The sequence below is a fragment of the Mugil cephalus genome, chromosome 9 (assembly GCF_022458985.1).
Source record: "Mugil cephalus isolate CIBA_MC_2020 chromosome 9, CIBA_Mcephalus_1.1, whole genome shotgun sequence".
Classification (NCBI taxonomy): Eukaryota; Metazoa; Chordata; class Actinopteri; order Mugiliformes; family Mugilidae; genus Mugil; species Mugil cephalus.
This window is the reverse complement of record NC_061778.1, coordinates 28,213,586-28,229,444: the sequence shown is the minus strand read 5'-3', so window position 1 is coordinate 28,229,444 and position 15,859 is coordinate 28,213,586. Positions and strand designations below refer to the sequence as shown.

The following is a 15,859-nucleotide window of genomic DNA, read 5'->3' as shown; positions in this document are numbered from 1 at the left end:
AGTAGATTTATCTGTCGTTCAACATTGTAAAGTGAACAAAAAGAATTACACTTGTGTCAAACAAGCAAAAACATGATCCTCTTTGCAACAGTGCCTGCTAATAAAGGTGATATAACCTACTTAAATACATTTAACATAGGTTTGGCTCTTTGTTATCATTTTAATTTTACAGATCAATTACATGGAAAAAGTAGCAATGCATATGAATGGTAGAACTTGTCTTATTTAAACCTACACGGTGTTGTTGGAGCTACAATAAGAAAGCAGGATGACAACTTTAGTAATTCTTTTTTTTTTTTTTTTTAATTTTTGTGATTAAGAAATATTGCATTAAGCTTGCCAGCTATGAATGAATATTATGGCACACTTACCTGATGACCTGATGACCTGATGGATTTAAGTTATGAATAAAAAGGCACTGTCTCACAAAATGTTGTATTAATATATGAAAAGGGATTCTCGTAGACATATGGCATAAGGCATATGAATTGCAAATCAAACATAAAAAGAGTCTTAATGTTAAAAGACATCCGATGAGGAATACAAACTGATAATAAAAGAAAGTGGAAATGTTGAAGAAGTAAACTATTTAGAAATATTTAAAGGAGATGTTAAGTCATTTAAAATGATCATAACTCATGTAAATTCCATGAGTAGCAAAAAGAAATGGAACTAGAATAATTAACTAGGATAGTTTCATGAAGATGGCTTTACATTTCACAGCTAAGAGTTAGACCACTGAACAGAATATCAGATCACACTATTCAAAGTATTAACCAACTACTTTCTCTGCCTCTTCAGAATTCAAGAGAGAAGGGCTGAAGCGACTGTCAGCTCTTCCACTGTCTCCTGGATTGCTGATTATTTGTCTGACAGGCCCCAGTTTGTGCGGATGGGTGCCCCCATTCTGATACAGTTTTCAGTAATGTGGGGGCACCACAAGGGACTGTCCTGTCTCCATTTCTCTTTACTCTTTACACCTGTGATTTCTGATACAGCTCTGGCTCCTGCCACCTGCAGAAGTTCTGTGATGACTCTGCAGTGGTAGGGTGACAGACAGGAAGTAGAGTATAGGACACTCATAATCCACTTTGTGGAGGGGTCCCAGGCAAACCACCTTCTCCTGAATGTGCACAAGACCAAGGAGCTTGTTATTGACTTCAAGAGGAAGAGGACACCAGTGGAGCCCATCACAATCCAGGGCCTGGAGGTGGAAGTAGCGCACCGCTACATGGGAGTTTACATGAACAACAGGCTGGACTGGAGGAACAACAGTGATGCTATGTACAAAGAAGGGGCTGAGTATGTTCTTAGGAGTGAATGAGTTACTAGAGTCCTTCTACCAGTCTATTGTCACAATAGGATGGGCATGTGAGTGGTAGGAAGTTAGAGACGTTTGTCTCAGTAAGTACATTTACATGCACATGAGAAAAGTGAATTATTGCTTTAATTTAACTGGACAACTTAAATGCATGTAAACAACTACTGAAAATCGGTGTTCGGAGTTCTCCTTATCCAATTAAGACATCCAGATAATGCGATTGGAAATCGATTTTCTCCACCATGTGTCTACATCTAAGTCATGGTACTGATTTTGGAAGGTTGCAACTTGGATATTGAAGGGTATATGAATATGGAATGGAATGGAATACAAGCCTGTACGGGATCAGACATCTGAGAGATCTCTGAAGGTGAGAATGAGTTTAAAGTTAAAATGAAACAGGTAGAAAAAAAAAATGTTTTTGCTTCAACTGGTAATGCTATTTTTTGAGGCTGGCTAATTTTCCTGCCTTAATGATTTAAAAGGTAGATTTGCCACATTCATCTGAAGGCAGTGTTTCAAAGAGGACTTGAGTTTGACAACTGCTGAAATCTGACCCATAAATAAGGGACACGTAGTACAATACTTGCTGTCTCCAAAAAAAGAAAAACAAAGTTTTTTTTTTTTTTTTTTTTTTTGGTGAAGTTTGGAAGAACTCTTAAAATGACAGACACTTTTTGACCCATTGAATATTTGGAAAGGTGGGCATCAAAAATCTGATCCAATAGGTCATGCTAACATGTTATCATAGAGCACTGAAGTCACTAGTGTTTTCTTTTTATGAATGATAATGTTTATTACCAAGGTTTAGATGACCAAATTCACAATCTATTAAGAACTCTGCAGACATTTAGACATTTATTTAAGAGTAAACAAGTGAAATCCAAAAAAAGGCAATGACAAAAAAAGAAAAAAAAAAAGCATGCATCAAAGCCATCAAAGCAGAACACACCCTAATGATATTTCAGCAGCAGTAGAAGATGAGATGAGATGAAAGCAAAACTTAATTACAGTGGTACAGACGGTGAGGGGAGGATGGGGAGTGGGGTGGAGACTGTCAAGCTAATTCAGCACACCACAAAACATGCATACAGAATTCTCCCACAAGTTAAAACTAAATTTCATTGTCGCAGTGACAAACTATGGGGTATGAAAGTATGGTGCAGTTGGCTATTCACAGAGATAAACAGATACAGCAGGTAGACAAAATAATTAACATCATAACAGACCTTAGAAATGAGGTGTTGAATGAAGATTTGATTTTCAACTGATTTGGTAGCTACAGCTTCAGATAAAAATGATGCCGCTGGCAAGTCTGTCCAAGTTTTAAACCAAATCTTAAACAACCATGAACTCATTTTCAGGTTTCATATCTCACATACTATGTGGAATACGTCTAGGCTTTGGTTGGATTACCAGAATTGTCTTAAAGCCAGCAACTGACTGAAAGCTTTAATCACTGTTTGCTGAAAGGTGAACTACACCGACGAGGCATAACATTATGACCACCTATCTAATATTGTGTAAGTCTCCCTTGTGTCTTCAAAACTGTCAACAGAGAATGGTCCTTCTGAGGGTGTCCTGTGGTACCTTGCAACATAATGTTCTTAGTGGGGAATTTGGGGTCTTATCGGTTGAGGGGAGAGAACTCTGTGGATTAAGCCTATTCCAGTAGATCCCTGTGGGCTGTAGAGGATTTGGAGGCTAAGTCAACATTTTTTTCCATTTTTGTGTCAGACTGCATCATTCTGGGAATGGCTGCTGCCATTAAGGAGAGCCATAGCATGGTGTGTCTACTCTGGTCTAGGTAGGTGATATATGTCTAAGTAACATCCACACGAATACCAGGTCTAAGCGTTGCTTAGCAGAACATTCCATTGTCACAAGATGGTCAATGTTATTTAGTGTTAGTGGCCAGAATGTTGTCCCAAGTAGTTCCACGGTTTTTTCAAGAGTAATGTCAGAGGCTCTTCCAAAAGAGTTTATTTCATCAGACCAACAAATGTTTTTCTACATGCTCCATTCAGGGTCGGCAAAATGTCATTGGGCCCTGAAAGCAAGCTGCCATTCCCTTTAGTCAAAATAGGCTTCCATAAAGCCAATCCAAAAGACTTGCTTGATGCTGCACAGATTGATAAGATTGACATTTTTACTTATATGGCTACTAAGTAACCATCAGGCTAATATGAGCAGGCAAAAAATACCAGACGTTCTAATTTAATCCAAAATTAATGTTCAGTATATCTTGTCAGGGACAAAAATGTTCATTACATGGAATTGAACAGTTGTTGGCATTAGAAGTAAGTTCAGAGGGTCAACTGACATAAACAATCAGTAGTTTGTAGTATAGCCTTGGGGAATGAAAATGTGTTAACACACGAATGAAGGTGATTGTTATTTTGTCTGTCTGCTGCAGATTGATGGGAAGATGAACAGGTAGGTGAAATGGAGGTGGCTGTCATGAGCGATTAGTCACCTCGGTTGTAGGTTTGACCTTGGTCCATAACTGACACTATCAGATGGAAAAGCAATAAAATAAAAAGAAGCCTTTAAAAACTTGGTCAGCTATGGGTCATTAGTGAAATTACAGATCTAGGTACAGACAAGCAGAATATGGTTAGCCAACACTCATCCATGCAAACAATAATCTGAAATTTAAGTGGTTTTGACTGACTACACAAAAAAACAAACAAACAGACTCACTTTGTTAAAGTACGAGAAATGAAAAAAAAAATCATTCTGTCAGTCCTAATAATTTGGATAGAAGAGTGGATTTGCTGACTTGTTTGAATCCCCTCTACATCCATAGAGGAAGTGGCTGTATACGTGTACATACTGTATATGCAGGGCCAATAAAGTCCATTTTACCCAAGATGATTAAGTAACTTTTAGATCAAGTATGTATTACTCAAAGGGAACATATTGAGCTTGAATAAATTGCGAATAAATGGGTTTTAATGGAAATACTGCAATGCCCTGAGGGAAATAAGCAAACCATAGCTTTTCTTTGTACTGCAAATTGCTGTGCTCTGAAAGGTCTAGAGTCGTCGATGAAAGTAATTTTATGGGAATGAAAGAGGAGACTCAAAGGGGATGAGACATGGTACCTTCACTTTCGATTGTGTTGACTGCATCATTGACCAGTCGAATGACGGTCACTATGGAGGCTTGTGGAGGGAAAAAGGAGCAGATAAGTTCTGAAATACAGGCATTCAAAGTGAAAAATGTTCCCAATTGCCAGTATTGTCTGCCATGAAAACTGGTATAACTTCTTGAACATTTTGATATCTGAGGAAAACACAATATCATTCATATACATGGGAATAGTAAATAAATATTAAATAAAAGTAAATAAACAAATGAATGCATTTAACTCATGCAAGACATCCACATCAGAACAACATAACATAACAGATAAACCCAACAGCACTAGTATAAACTCTCTTATGTGGTGACAGCAATTAACCTCTGGGAATGGCAACACTATTAATATGGTTGAGACAAAATATGCAGTCAGTTAACTCACAAAGCCACAACAAACAAAGCAAAATCCCACAATGGCCAAAATTTCCTCTATGAAAATAAATATATTGATGCTGGTGATCAGTGTAAATTATATTCAAGTTTATTGATCCCAGGGAGGGGGAGATCATTTGTAGTATACCATGTCCTCAATTATAGCAAGTTCAATAAATTACATTATATTAAAGGTCAAACACACAACATACAGAGGTCAGTAAAGGATAGAAAGATGAAAAGAAATACGGTACGGTAATAAGGTGAAATAGACAACAATAATACAAATTCCTATGAGATTAATAACAATTAAAAAGATAGGCTTTTGCTATCACACTCTCAGTGACAAAGTTTAAGGTAGGCATGAGAAGCTGGTCTGGGATATTAAAATATCTGTCAGTCAGAATGAAGAAAATTCCGGAATTCCGGAAAGTCCAGCATATGGGGGAACCCATACCATGTGTAGGGGAAATAAGTTATTAAACAATTAAGTGTAATAACTGCACTTGTCGAAAGGGGGCACCACCCACAGAGTACGCTGTACACTGTAAGAATTGATCAATTAATACCTGATTAATATTAATTAGTAAAAAATCAATCTCATCATATCTGAGGCGTCAGCTCTCAGTACAGGGATCATCTGTTTCCAGCTCACAAGGACCTTCTGACAACGACTTAAGTGAACTATGTGGTTTATTATCAATGGTGAATAGTGAATAATAAACAATATGATGAATAATTTAACAGAGTAATGGAAAATGATGAGTATACCAAGATAAATAAGTTTAACAAAAGTGAGAAGTATGAACGAAAATGAGGATGCAAACGGAACCTAATTTCTTAAATTAATTATTCAAATTTGTTTAAGGTTTCTTTAGTTGTAACACAATCATCAACTCTGCTCAAATATGAAGGTGATGGTCTACTTATGGAAACTCCCTGAATGCCGCTCCGAACAACTGGATCGGGTGACCAAATCACCTGAGCTTGATATTCCACAGCGGTATCGTCGGGGAAAACCCAGCGGTACCGAAGCATTGAGAGCAGATTGGACAGTGATGCAGAGCCGGACCTCAGTGTCGGTTACAGCTGGAATCTTCCTCAGCGTTACGTAGACAAAAGTGGACATCTGTGAAGTTGCCATGCAGCAGAGTCTGATGGCGTGTGTTAAAAATCGGTTGTCAATGATGGAACTGAAAAATACTTCCGATGGCTGGCCGAAAAACATCTTCAAAAATATTATTAATGTGTGTCTGTCTTGACAGTTATAATGAAATTCAGCTTGTACTTTGAAAAAGTCATGCGTTAAATGTGGCAAGAATAATTTAAAAATCATGAAGACAAAAAGAACTAAGAAGAGAACTGAGCTCTAAAAAGATGTGAGCAAGAAGTGAGAACTAAACTAAGACCGAACTGGAGGAGAACTAAAAGAGAACTGGAGGAGAACTGAACAAGAACGAAAATTGAGAACTGAGGCTGGCCAGCCTCTGGTTAACAACTCTCCAGGGTGTGTCTCTTTGTCACAACACTGGTCTTTGCGGCTTTCGATCCTTTGCATATCAGTGATTTCATAACAGACTATTAAATAACGGTTGTACTTTTCACAATGTTAAACTCAGAAGTAGGATGAGAGAAACACTTTCAATGAAACATCATGTCAGCATGAAAACACCTTATCAGAAACATTCATTAATTTCGCTGACTTTCCCCAGAATGCTAATACATATAACTAAACAATAATAGTAAGCAACACTAACTAATATCAAGAAGTATAGAGTATATATTAAACATTGTAATTTTGGTTAGAAGTGTACATTTCATAGTTTGTAGTTCTATCAGAGAGAGATCTTGCAGGTCTGAATTATTTACAATCTTTATCTGCCACAGATGGTCCAAGACACCGAGGAGTCTGGTCGGTCTTATCTCTGGCCCCTGTTGGGATTACACGTAGATGGGAGAAAAAGTACTAAATTCTTGTTCGTTGGCATGGAAATGTGCTTAAAAGCTTGTTTTATGGCTTTGTTTTATGGTCTCAGAAATCTGCAAAGGAAACAACAACAGTCCTGTCCATTATGAACTTTCCGACGAAGTGACCCCTCCTGGTGGGTCAGGGGAGAAATAAAATGTTCTCCTACACCATGCCTACCTAAAATGGCCTCCATATATTTAAAACACTCCAAGAAGGAGGAAGTTAAGGACGGTACTCACAGTAGTGCATGTCTAGCTGAAATAGCTAGTCTTGAAAGAGCACAGAGCATCCATCTCTGCTGAGTTTCACATCTTGGCGCACAAAGACAGTTTTAAACTGATTCAAACCCAGGCTTCTGTGAATTACCATGAACAACGCATCCCTTCAATGGAGTTGAGCAGGGGTTTTCAAGCCAAGGACCCCAAAACTGATGGAGAGATTAAGTACCCTACCTATTGTATGTGTTCTATATTAAACTTGGCTTAGTGTTATTTATAAATATACATAATTATCATCATTTTGCATTCATTTTTGAGCTATTCAAGTAATACAGCGGTTTAAATTTCAACAGTAGGGTGGCCGTGCAACTGCCATAAACATATGTGAGAGTGGGGTGCGGGTGTAACGTCAGAGAGAGGCGTCAGTGTTATTGTTTCGGAGTTCGCGGGTGTGAGATGGAAAAAATAAACAGTGTGTTGCTCAGCTTCAAAGAGTATATGTTTGTGAGTTTATGTCAGCAGAAAAGAGTGACTTAGAAGCCCTATACACTTCAGAACACTACATTGGTGGCAGTGGTAATTGGAGTGAGTCCTGGCTTTTGGAGCAGTTTTTTCTTTCGACAATTACTGAACTTTTTCAGTTGGTCCAGTAAGCCAGCTAACTGTACTCGTGTGGACACCCTGAAGCGGCATGTTCGGAGGACTGAAGTGCAACATTTACGGAATGTGATGAAGATTATTTCGGGAGTACTGCTACATGGACTGGCGGCTTGAGTGGCGTGAGAGTGGAACTGCCGCCGCTGTTTTGTGGCGACGGTGAGAAGCCGGTGAGAAGCCATCACGTCTACGTGGATGAAGCAGTTTGAAGGCGCGGTCCGTGCCCAGTCGAGGGGGGCCAAGAGTGGGAGTTACACCGCCACTTTAGTGAATCTCCTCCCAACAAGACTGGATGGCGCAGCTTTCCTGTTGTTGGACACTCTACCGCCAGATGTTCAGTGTGATTATGAGCAAGTGAAGGAGAGGTTAAAGGACCCCTTTGGACAAAAACAGTTCCTCCGATACTTCCACACGTGCATCTCTGCGCATGGAATGACTCACTTCGAGGATAGACAATTTACAAACTGAGGTGAGGGATTTGAGAGCACATACCTGTGGGACTGAGTGTGGCGGTCGTGGCTCCCCTTTTCCTGGGGCTCGTCAGCAGAGTCCGGGGGAGCACAGAGAGCAGCGGTGTGCCTGTGCCTGGACTTCCACATGGATAACAGCATGGGAAGCCAGTCTCCGCAGCGCAGAGTTCAGGGAGGATACGGTCACAGGGAATGGTCTCCACGAGAGTGGGGGACCCGAGACATCGGTTTCTCGCTTCGCTGGCTGAACAGCGAGGGCCAGAGGGAGCCACGATTTGCAGAGGAACGTCAGCTGCGATGGGGAGTAAGGTTTCTATCTCCCTCGGGACAGTCACCATCTCCATCCCTGCACGGAGAGGAGCAGGGAACTTCCAGTAGCTGGCATCAAGACCCGGATGCCAGTGTCGCCACCACAGGGTCACAATGACAACTCTGCAGCAATGACTCCGGACCCCACGGTGGACTCCTGTTTGGTGGGTGAGTCCGAGTCTACGGCCTATGTTAAAAGACTGGTAGAGGGAGTTGATGCGACTGTGTTAATTGACTCTGGCTCTAACGTGTGTTGAATACACAGTACATGTATGCACATGCAGTGAATGAACAGCTATTGGACACTTTAGGTACCTTGGCCCTTCCATTAAAGCGGGGGGGCAGGTCTTTTGAAGGTCTTTTTTCCCCTGTGTGTTTCATTACATGTGTATTGAGAGATGGGGACATTCTCTACTGTAAGGGGGTGTGAGAGGCGACAGTGTTATTATTTCAGAGTTTGCAGGTGTGAGAAGGAAAAATAAATGGTGTGTCGCTCAGCTCCAAAGTGTATATGTTCGTGAGTTTGTGTCAGCAGAAAAGAGTGACTTTAGAAGCCCTATACAGCCTGATATGTCTACAGTTTAAAGTTAAAATGAAGTCTCCTGGAGAAAGTATGCCTGAGCAGTAGATGTTTGAAAAACTCTTTTTGCCTGTCTCATTCATTTCAATGGAAACTTTTTCACAGCCTATAGCCGCTTCAGCTATAGCTGTAGAGGCCAATGCCTCGGTGCGTTTCCCCGTGGCCCTAAAAATTAATTTGAAAACTCAACATCCTAAACCACAACAATCTTCTAAAGTTAACTATGCTCATGCATGTGACATATTCTGCCAAAAGCACAAGATAGGAAATTGAATCAATTGTAACATAATTTCCCATACCGTATCATTCTCAGGAGGTGATTGGTGTACAAAGAACTCAGAAATTCTGACTTCCGAGTATAAATGGAACAGATTCCAAGAGGACCGGGGCAGGGTCCTGCGTAGAGCCCGACCATACAGTGAATGATCTGGCTCCGACAATTTTGCTGGCCTTAGTTTTTCCTGTGTTTTATTTTATTTTGTTAGATTTAGTATTGATGTGTGTGTGTGTGTGTGTGTGTGTGTGTGTGTGTGTGTGTGTGTGTGTGTGTGAGACCAACCATTTTGAGCAGGCAGTTTATTGAAAACAGCAATTTAACTGAAACAGGCTGTTCAAAAGTTTAAGTCCTATTCACATGGGACTAGTTTTACCCGGGGACCTCCTTTCCTACAGAGTGTGCATATTATTTTATGCTGGTTTATTTCGCGTTGTCTGTCTTGGAACAAATGTTTTTGCTTTGTCTTTTATGCTGCTATACACATATGTGGATAGGCATGTGTATATTTAACATGAAAACATTAATACGCAAATTATTATAAAAGGGCATAATATTTCTCTTTCATTTAGAGGAGATATTCATTAATACACAGGACGAGATGTTACAATCCTTTGTGCCACGATCTAAGGCAAAACTCCTTTAGAAGACAGGTCCAACTGGACAACCAACCAGCAGACCAGTGGTCAGCTTCTAACTAACCTAGCCAGCAGCAGTAGGTAAAAGAGATGATGGGAATGTGACCACACTCGACCAGACATCTCTTCCTTCTGCCTATGTCAAAAACGAGATACAGTTAGTCTAGCCACAGAAACAAAACACTAGAAAGCACCAGCTAATCAGCCTAGCCTAGCAACAGTAGTTAGTGTGCAGTGTGCCGCACATCATTGGGGTTTTCACCGATGTTTCGTTAAGTTAGGCCCACGACACTTCAAGAAGGCTTAACAGTGAGCTCCAGCGTCCTGGAGTCACCCCCCTCAATGCAGCCACCACGCCACCATGTGCCTTTGAACTGACAGATAAGATTAATCTAACTACAACTGCTACCTATTGTCAGTACATAGTTAGCCTTACCTTAAGCATGCTCCCCAGCTACCGTGCTTCCTCCATAGCCACAACCACTGACTTCCTTGTTCCGCTGCCAGGGACATATTCTTTACGGCAACCCTCTTTTCTTTTCTGCGAATGCCCAACTCACACAGGAGAGCAATGGTGGAGCCAACCTCCACTGGGCGCACACAGGCGCTCCGGCCTCCCTACTCTGCTTCCGATCCCAGCTCCGCATATCTCTCTTGCGCTCATTCGCCTTTTCAACTCTGTCTTCCCACGGGACAGTTAATTCCACAAAATACACTATCCTTTCTTTCTCAGACCACAACAGCACGTCCGGTCTTTTGAGGGTCACGGCTATCTGTTGTGGGACACTCAAGCCACCATCTAGCTCGGTCTTCAGCTCCCAGGCTCCGCCCACACTTAGCTGTCCTGCATTATGCCTGAGTCTCGCTGGTCTGGCCTTATCTCCCTCCTGAACAAACATAATTTGCTTACTCTCCTTTCTAGCAGCTGAGGAATTTGCTTCAATCCGTTTTTCCTGAATTGCAGCTGCTAAGCATATCAGAACCTGGTTGTGGCGCCAGGTGTATCTCCCTTGGGAGAGACTAACCCTGCAACCTGACAAAACATGGCTGAGCGTACATACACAAGAACAAAGTGGGCAGGCAGCATCCTCCCCTAACCACTGGTTTAGGTTTTGTGGAGATGGCAGCACATCATAAATTGCCCCTATCATAAATCTAATCCTACTAGCCTCCATGCTCCACAGCTCTCTCCACGACACCTTCCTTTTCTCTACACTCTCCCAGTTCACCCACTGTCCTTGCTTAGCCTGCGACACTGCCTTCGTGCAATCTCATTATTTCCTCTTCCCTATAAATTTCCTCCACTACCATCTTCCTCTTTTCCGCCGCGGATGCCTTGCTCCACAGAGGTTTCCCTGCACAGAGTCCCAGGCCATCGTGCCCTTGCTGCACATGCCCCATGATATCCCTAAGCCTGAGGGCAGCCTGTGCCTCCTGAACCGCGTTTCTTGGGTTCCACTTCCTCCCTGTTTTAACCGCAGGGGCTGTCCGCCTGACAACTGGATATTTTGACTGAGTAAGAGTCATCTCCAGTCTAGCCTTAGCACACTTAAACTCCTCTATTAGACTAGTTATTGGGAGCTCCAGTATGCCTTTCCCATACAAGGCTGCACTGCTTAAGCAGCGTGGGATACCAAGCCATATCCTAATTGATGATCCTTTCAAGCTTCTCAAACTTTGTCAGAGGGACCTCATACACTGTCAATGGCCACATTAGTCGTGGCAATAACCCAAATTGCATGCACCATAATCGCTTATAACAGAATATAAATTGCTTTCCTGGGAGCCCTGACTGGTCTATGCTTGAAATGCCTTGGATCATATCTTGTCTCAATCCCTCAAAGTGTGCTACATCGCTGAGACTTGCGTCATACCACCTTCCAAGACTCTTCACTGGCTTCTCTAGCACTGTGGGAATCACCTCCTCATTTATAACAAATTTCTATCTACTACCTTTCCTTTAACAACTGAGATACTGCTAAACTTACTCGGCTTCACCTTCATCCAAGCCCACTGCAAGTTGCTGTTTAACTTATCCCGCAGTCTGCTAGTACATGGAGCAGTTGGCGTTACAGTCGTCATGTCATCCATGTAGGCCCATAATCTGCCAAATATGCTTTGACTAGGCCTTTGATACTGCCTGGAACTCTAAAAAAATCAAAAGCTTCCCATAACAAACTGTGAGGAACTGAACTGAACACATTATCCAGGTCTAGAAATACAGCATGCAGGTCTCTCTTTTCTTGCTTTGCTAACTGGATTTGGTGCCAAATCGTACTGGTGTGCTCTAAGCACACCAGTCCCAGGGCTGAAGAGGCTCTTGCACGCCTCACCACCTCCTGAACCTCTTTCCACCTTGGTGGGCTAACATCACTGCTTGCCTATTTCTCCAATTGGTGAAATATCAGAGGGGAGTGCCATCAAACCTAAACCTTTCCTTATCTTTGTGTACCTCCACCAAGTACTCCTCAAGTTCCTGCTTTGGCACCATCAGGCTGCCATTATTGTCTTTACTAAATAGCGACTTCACAAATCTAAATGGATACCTATAGAATGCTACTCTCACCCGCACTTTCTTTCTCCTGTTTTTCCTCTCCGCCCTTCTTAGTGCTGCCAGCCGTTCCTTCACACCTGCCTGTAAGAAATTAATGCTGTTCTTCTCCTCCTCTGTGCCCTTTTTCCATCGCCTTTTAAGCATTCTCCTCTCCTGTATAAGTCTATCAATTTCCTGCTAACGCCTAGACCTAACTACCTCTCCCTCTGGTTTCTTCCGCTTCCCTCTAATGCCAAATCTTTCCTTACCATTATTCTCTATCGTCCCTTTTAGTTTACCTAATGCACTGGCCAAATCATTATTGATGTCCTCCCACTTCCTAGTTTTAGCTGTGCCTGACCACTTCACCCTTAGTTTCTGACCACTGATCTTCTCCTTCCTTGGCTGGCTATGCTCTTGTTCTGCCTCCGTGCGAGTACCTGCCTCAACGTTAGGGATGCTGATATTCTAGGAGCTATGGATTACTTCCTGTCGCTGGACTTCAACCAACTGACTTGATATGCTTCTTAAAAAGTAGCTATCAATGCGGGTTCCCTGTATTCCCTCTACCAAGCACTTTTTCCTCCCTTGATGGATTCTGAGGCCCTTTGGTGTTGTTACTTTCTGCCAGCCACACACAAAAACCTGCTGCTTCTTTCCATTTCCATCGGAACCACTAGCTTCTATTAAAAAGTTCTGCCTATCTGTAGTCAATTCCGTTCCAGAGTCAATAACCGTATTAGCCAATGGTGAGTCATCTTCCGCCCCTGCTCTCGCTAACTCTAGGGGTATTTTACCATTATTCAAATCTGTAGCTACATAGGGTGCAGTCAAAGGCTTAGCAAAACCTTGGCTACTGCCACAGTAAGGTGCTAACCCACTGTAGCCCCAGTGGGGTCTGTTCCCTCCTGTCAGCTGTCTTTCCATGCTGTCACTAAGTCTTTCCCTAGTCGCCAACTGCACTCTTCACAGCAGTCACTAGCCTAGGCTAGCTTTCATACTCATTAATACACAGGACGAGATGTTACAATCCCTTGTGCCATGATCTGAGGTAAAACTCCTTTAGAAGCCAGGTCCAACTGGACAACCAACCAGCAGACCAGTGGTCAGCTACTAACTAACCTAGCCAGCAGCAGTAGGTAAAAGAGATGATGGAAATGAACATTTTATTTCTCCCCTAATCCACCAAGAGAGGTCACTTCTCTGGACTGTCCATAATGGACAGGACTGTTGTTGTTTCCTTTGCAGATTTCTGAGACCATAAAACAAAGCCATAAAACAATTTTTAAGCACGTTCCTGTGCCAACAAACAAGGATTTAAAACTTTTCTCTCATTTACGAGTAATCCATTAACAGGCACCACAGATAAGAATGACCAGACTAACAGGCGTCTTGGACCACCTGTGGCAGACAAAGATCATATATAATTCAGAACTGCAAGATCTCTCTTTGACGAGAACTACAAACTATGAAATGTACACTTGTAACAAAAATGACAATGTTTAATCTATATCAGCTCGTGATTTGTGTCATAAACAGTTTTGTTTGTTTTTCTAGCTCAAAAATTTAATCATTTTATCATCAATTTAATAAGTCTCTACCATGGAGCCATACTGCCATCCAGAGGCTAGTTAAAGAAATGTCTTTGGAATGTAATTTTAACAAGTAATACTGTTACAGCATTTTAATACGTGTATATTCTACAAAGCAAGACTGGTTAGCCTAGCCCGAATATAATCTACCTTTCCTTCTTCTCTATATTAGTTAGCGTTGCTTACTAATATTATTTAGTTATATGTATAAGGATATTGAGGAAATTCGTAGAAATGAATGAATGTTTCTGACAACATGTTTTCATGCTGCCATGATGTTTCATTGAAAGTGCTTGACTTCATGTCTCTCTCTCATCCTACTTCTGAGTTTAACATTGTGAGAAGTACAACTATTATTTAATACTCCTGACCCACCCTGCAGAGACGTGGTGATAAACTAGCGCCTGGCCAGTCTTGGTCCTGTTCTCTACTAGTTCAGTTCCCTTCTCAGTTCTCTCACAGTTCTTAGTTCTCTTTCAAGTCTGTCTTTGTTTTCTCTAGTTTGTTTTTGTGACTATGCTACACGGCAACTTCATGGCCACTTTGTCCACTTTGTCTACGTAACACTGAGGGAAGCTCTGCTGTAATTAACGCTGAGATCTGGACATGGATGACTGTCCATCAATCTGCTTTCAATGCTTCGATACTGCTGGTTTCCCTGTCAGTACCTCCGTGGAAGATTGAGCTCATCACGACAGCGTTTGGTCACCCGATCAAGTTGTTCAGAGCAGCATCTAAGGAGTTCCCAAAAGTAGACAATCACCTTCATATTTGAGCAGTTGATACGTGCAATGAAAACTAAGCAAACTTTAAATATATCTAGATCTTTAATTTAAGAAATTAGGTTCCGTTTGCATTCTCATTTTCATCCATACCTCTTACTTTTGTTAAACTCATTTATTTCTGTATTCTCATCATTTTCCATTACTCTGTTATATTATTAATCATATTGTCTATTATTCACTATTCACCATTGTAAATAAACCACTTATCTCACTTAAGTCGTTGTCAGAAGGTCCTTGTGAGCTGGAAACAGATGATCCCTGTACTGAGAGCTGACGCCTCAGATATGATAGGATTGATCATCTACTAATAATTAATATTGATCCAATGTCAATTGATTAATTCTTACAAGATACAGTATGTACCTGTGAGTATTTATTTGATTGGGTTCTCACTGTCCTGGCAGGAATAGCATGCTGATTCTGGAAGGGTGGATGCTTTGGAGTGTAATGCAGAATCCTGTGCCATCTTTCTGGACATGGTGGCAGGAAAGTTAAAGAATAAAGGTCCAAGCTGCTGGATGTTGAATGGTGCATGGACAAAACAAAGCACACATCTTACAATGGTCTTGAGACCCATTTTTGCTGGTACTGCAGTGTGGATTGGACCGACAGTAGTAGTCACTGCCAAGGATGATTCTTTTATGATGCCATGCCATTGACAATAATCATTAATATCTATTAATAATTACTACAGGTAGTAAACCTCAGGGGCCCAAGTCAAATTGCCTAAAAACGATACAGTCTCAAAAGGGGTTTTGAAGTGTGCGTTCAAGCACTGACTGTCATAAATCAAGCAAAAATATCGCAGTGTGTAACACTGCATGAAAAGGGCTGTATATGGGAGTATGCGGAAAGAGAATACAGTCGGCAAATCTGCCGTGTGACAGCAAGGGTTTGCAAGACACAAATACGCCACACATGGCCATTTTCAGGAGTCTGCCTGACTTGGAGTGACTTGGTCTTTCGTATGCTAATCACTGTCAGTGGTGGGCCGAGT

At 41.6% G+C, this 15,859-nt stretch overlaps 1 protein-coding gene across 8 annotated transcripts in view; it reads right to left on the bottom strand.

Moving 5' to 3' along the window:
- Positions 1–15,859, bottom strand: part of fat3a (FAT atypical cadherin 3a) — a 222,755-nt gene that overhangs the window by 30,795 nt on the left and 176,101 nt on the right. For 6 of the 8 annotated variants that reach the window (XM_047593723.1, XM_047593724.1, XM_047593716.1 and 3 more), the window contains 2 exons: positions 4,429–4,488; positions 3,798–3,833 (listed from right to left, as the gene is read on the bottom strand). The exons of 1 other annotated variant lie outside the window; for it this stretch is intronic. In XM_047593723.1, coding sequence (XP_047449679.1) covers positions 3,798–3,833; positions 4,429–4,488 — 96 coding nt within the window. The remainder of the gene's footprint in view (positions 1–3,797; positions 3,834–4,428; positions 4,489–15,859) is intronic. One more of the 8 variants, XM_047593718.1, reaches the window with a different exon arrangement.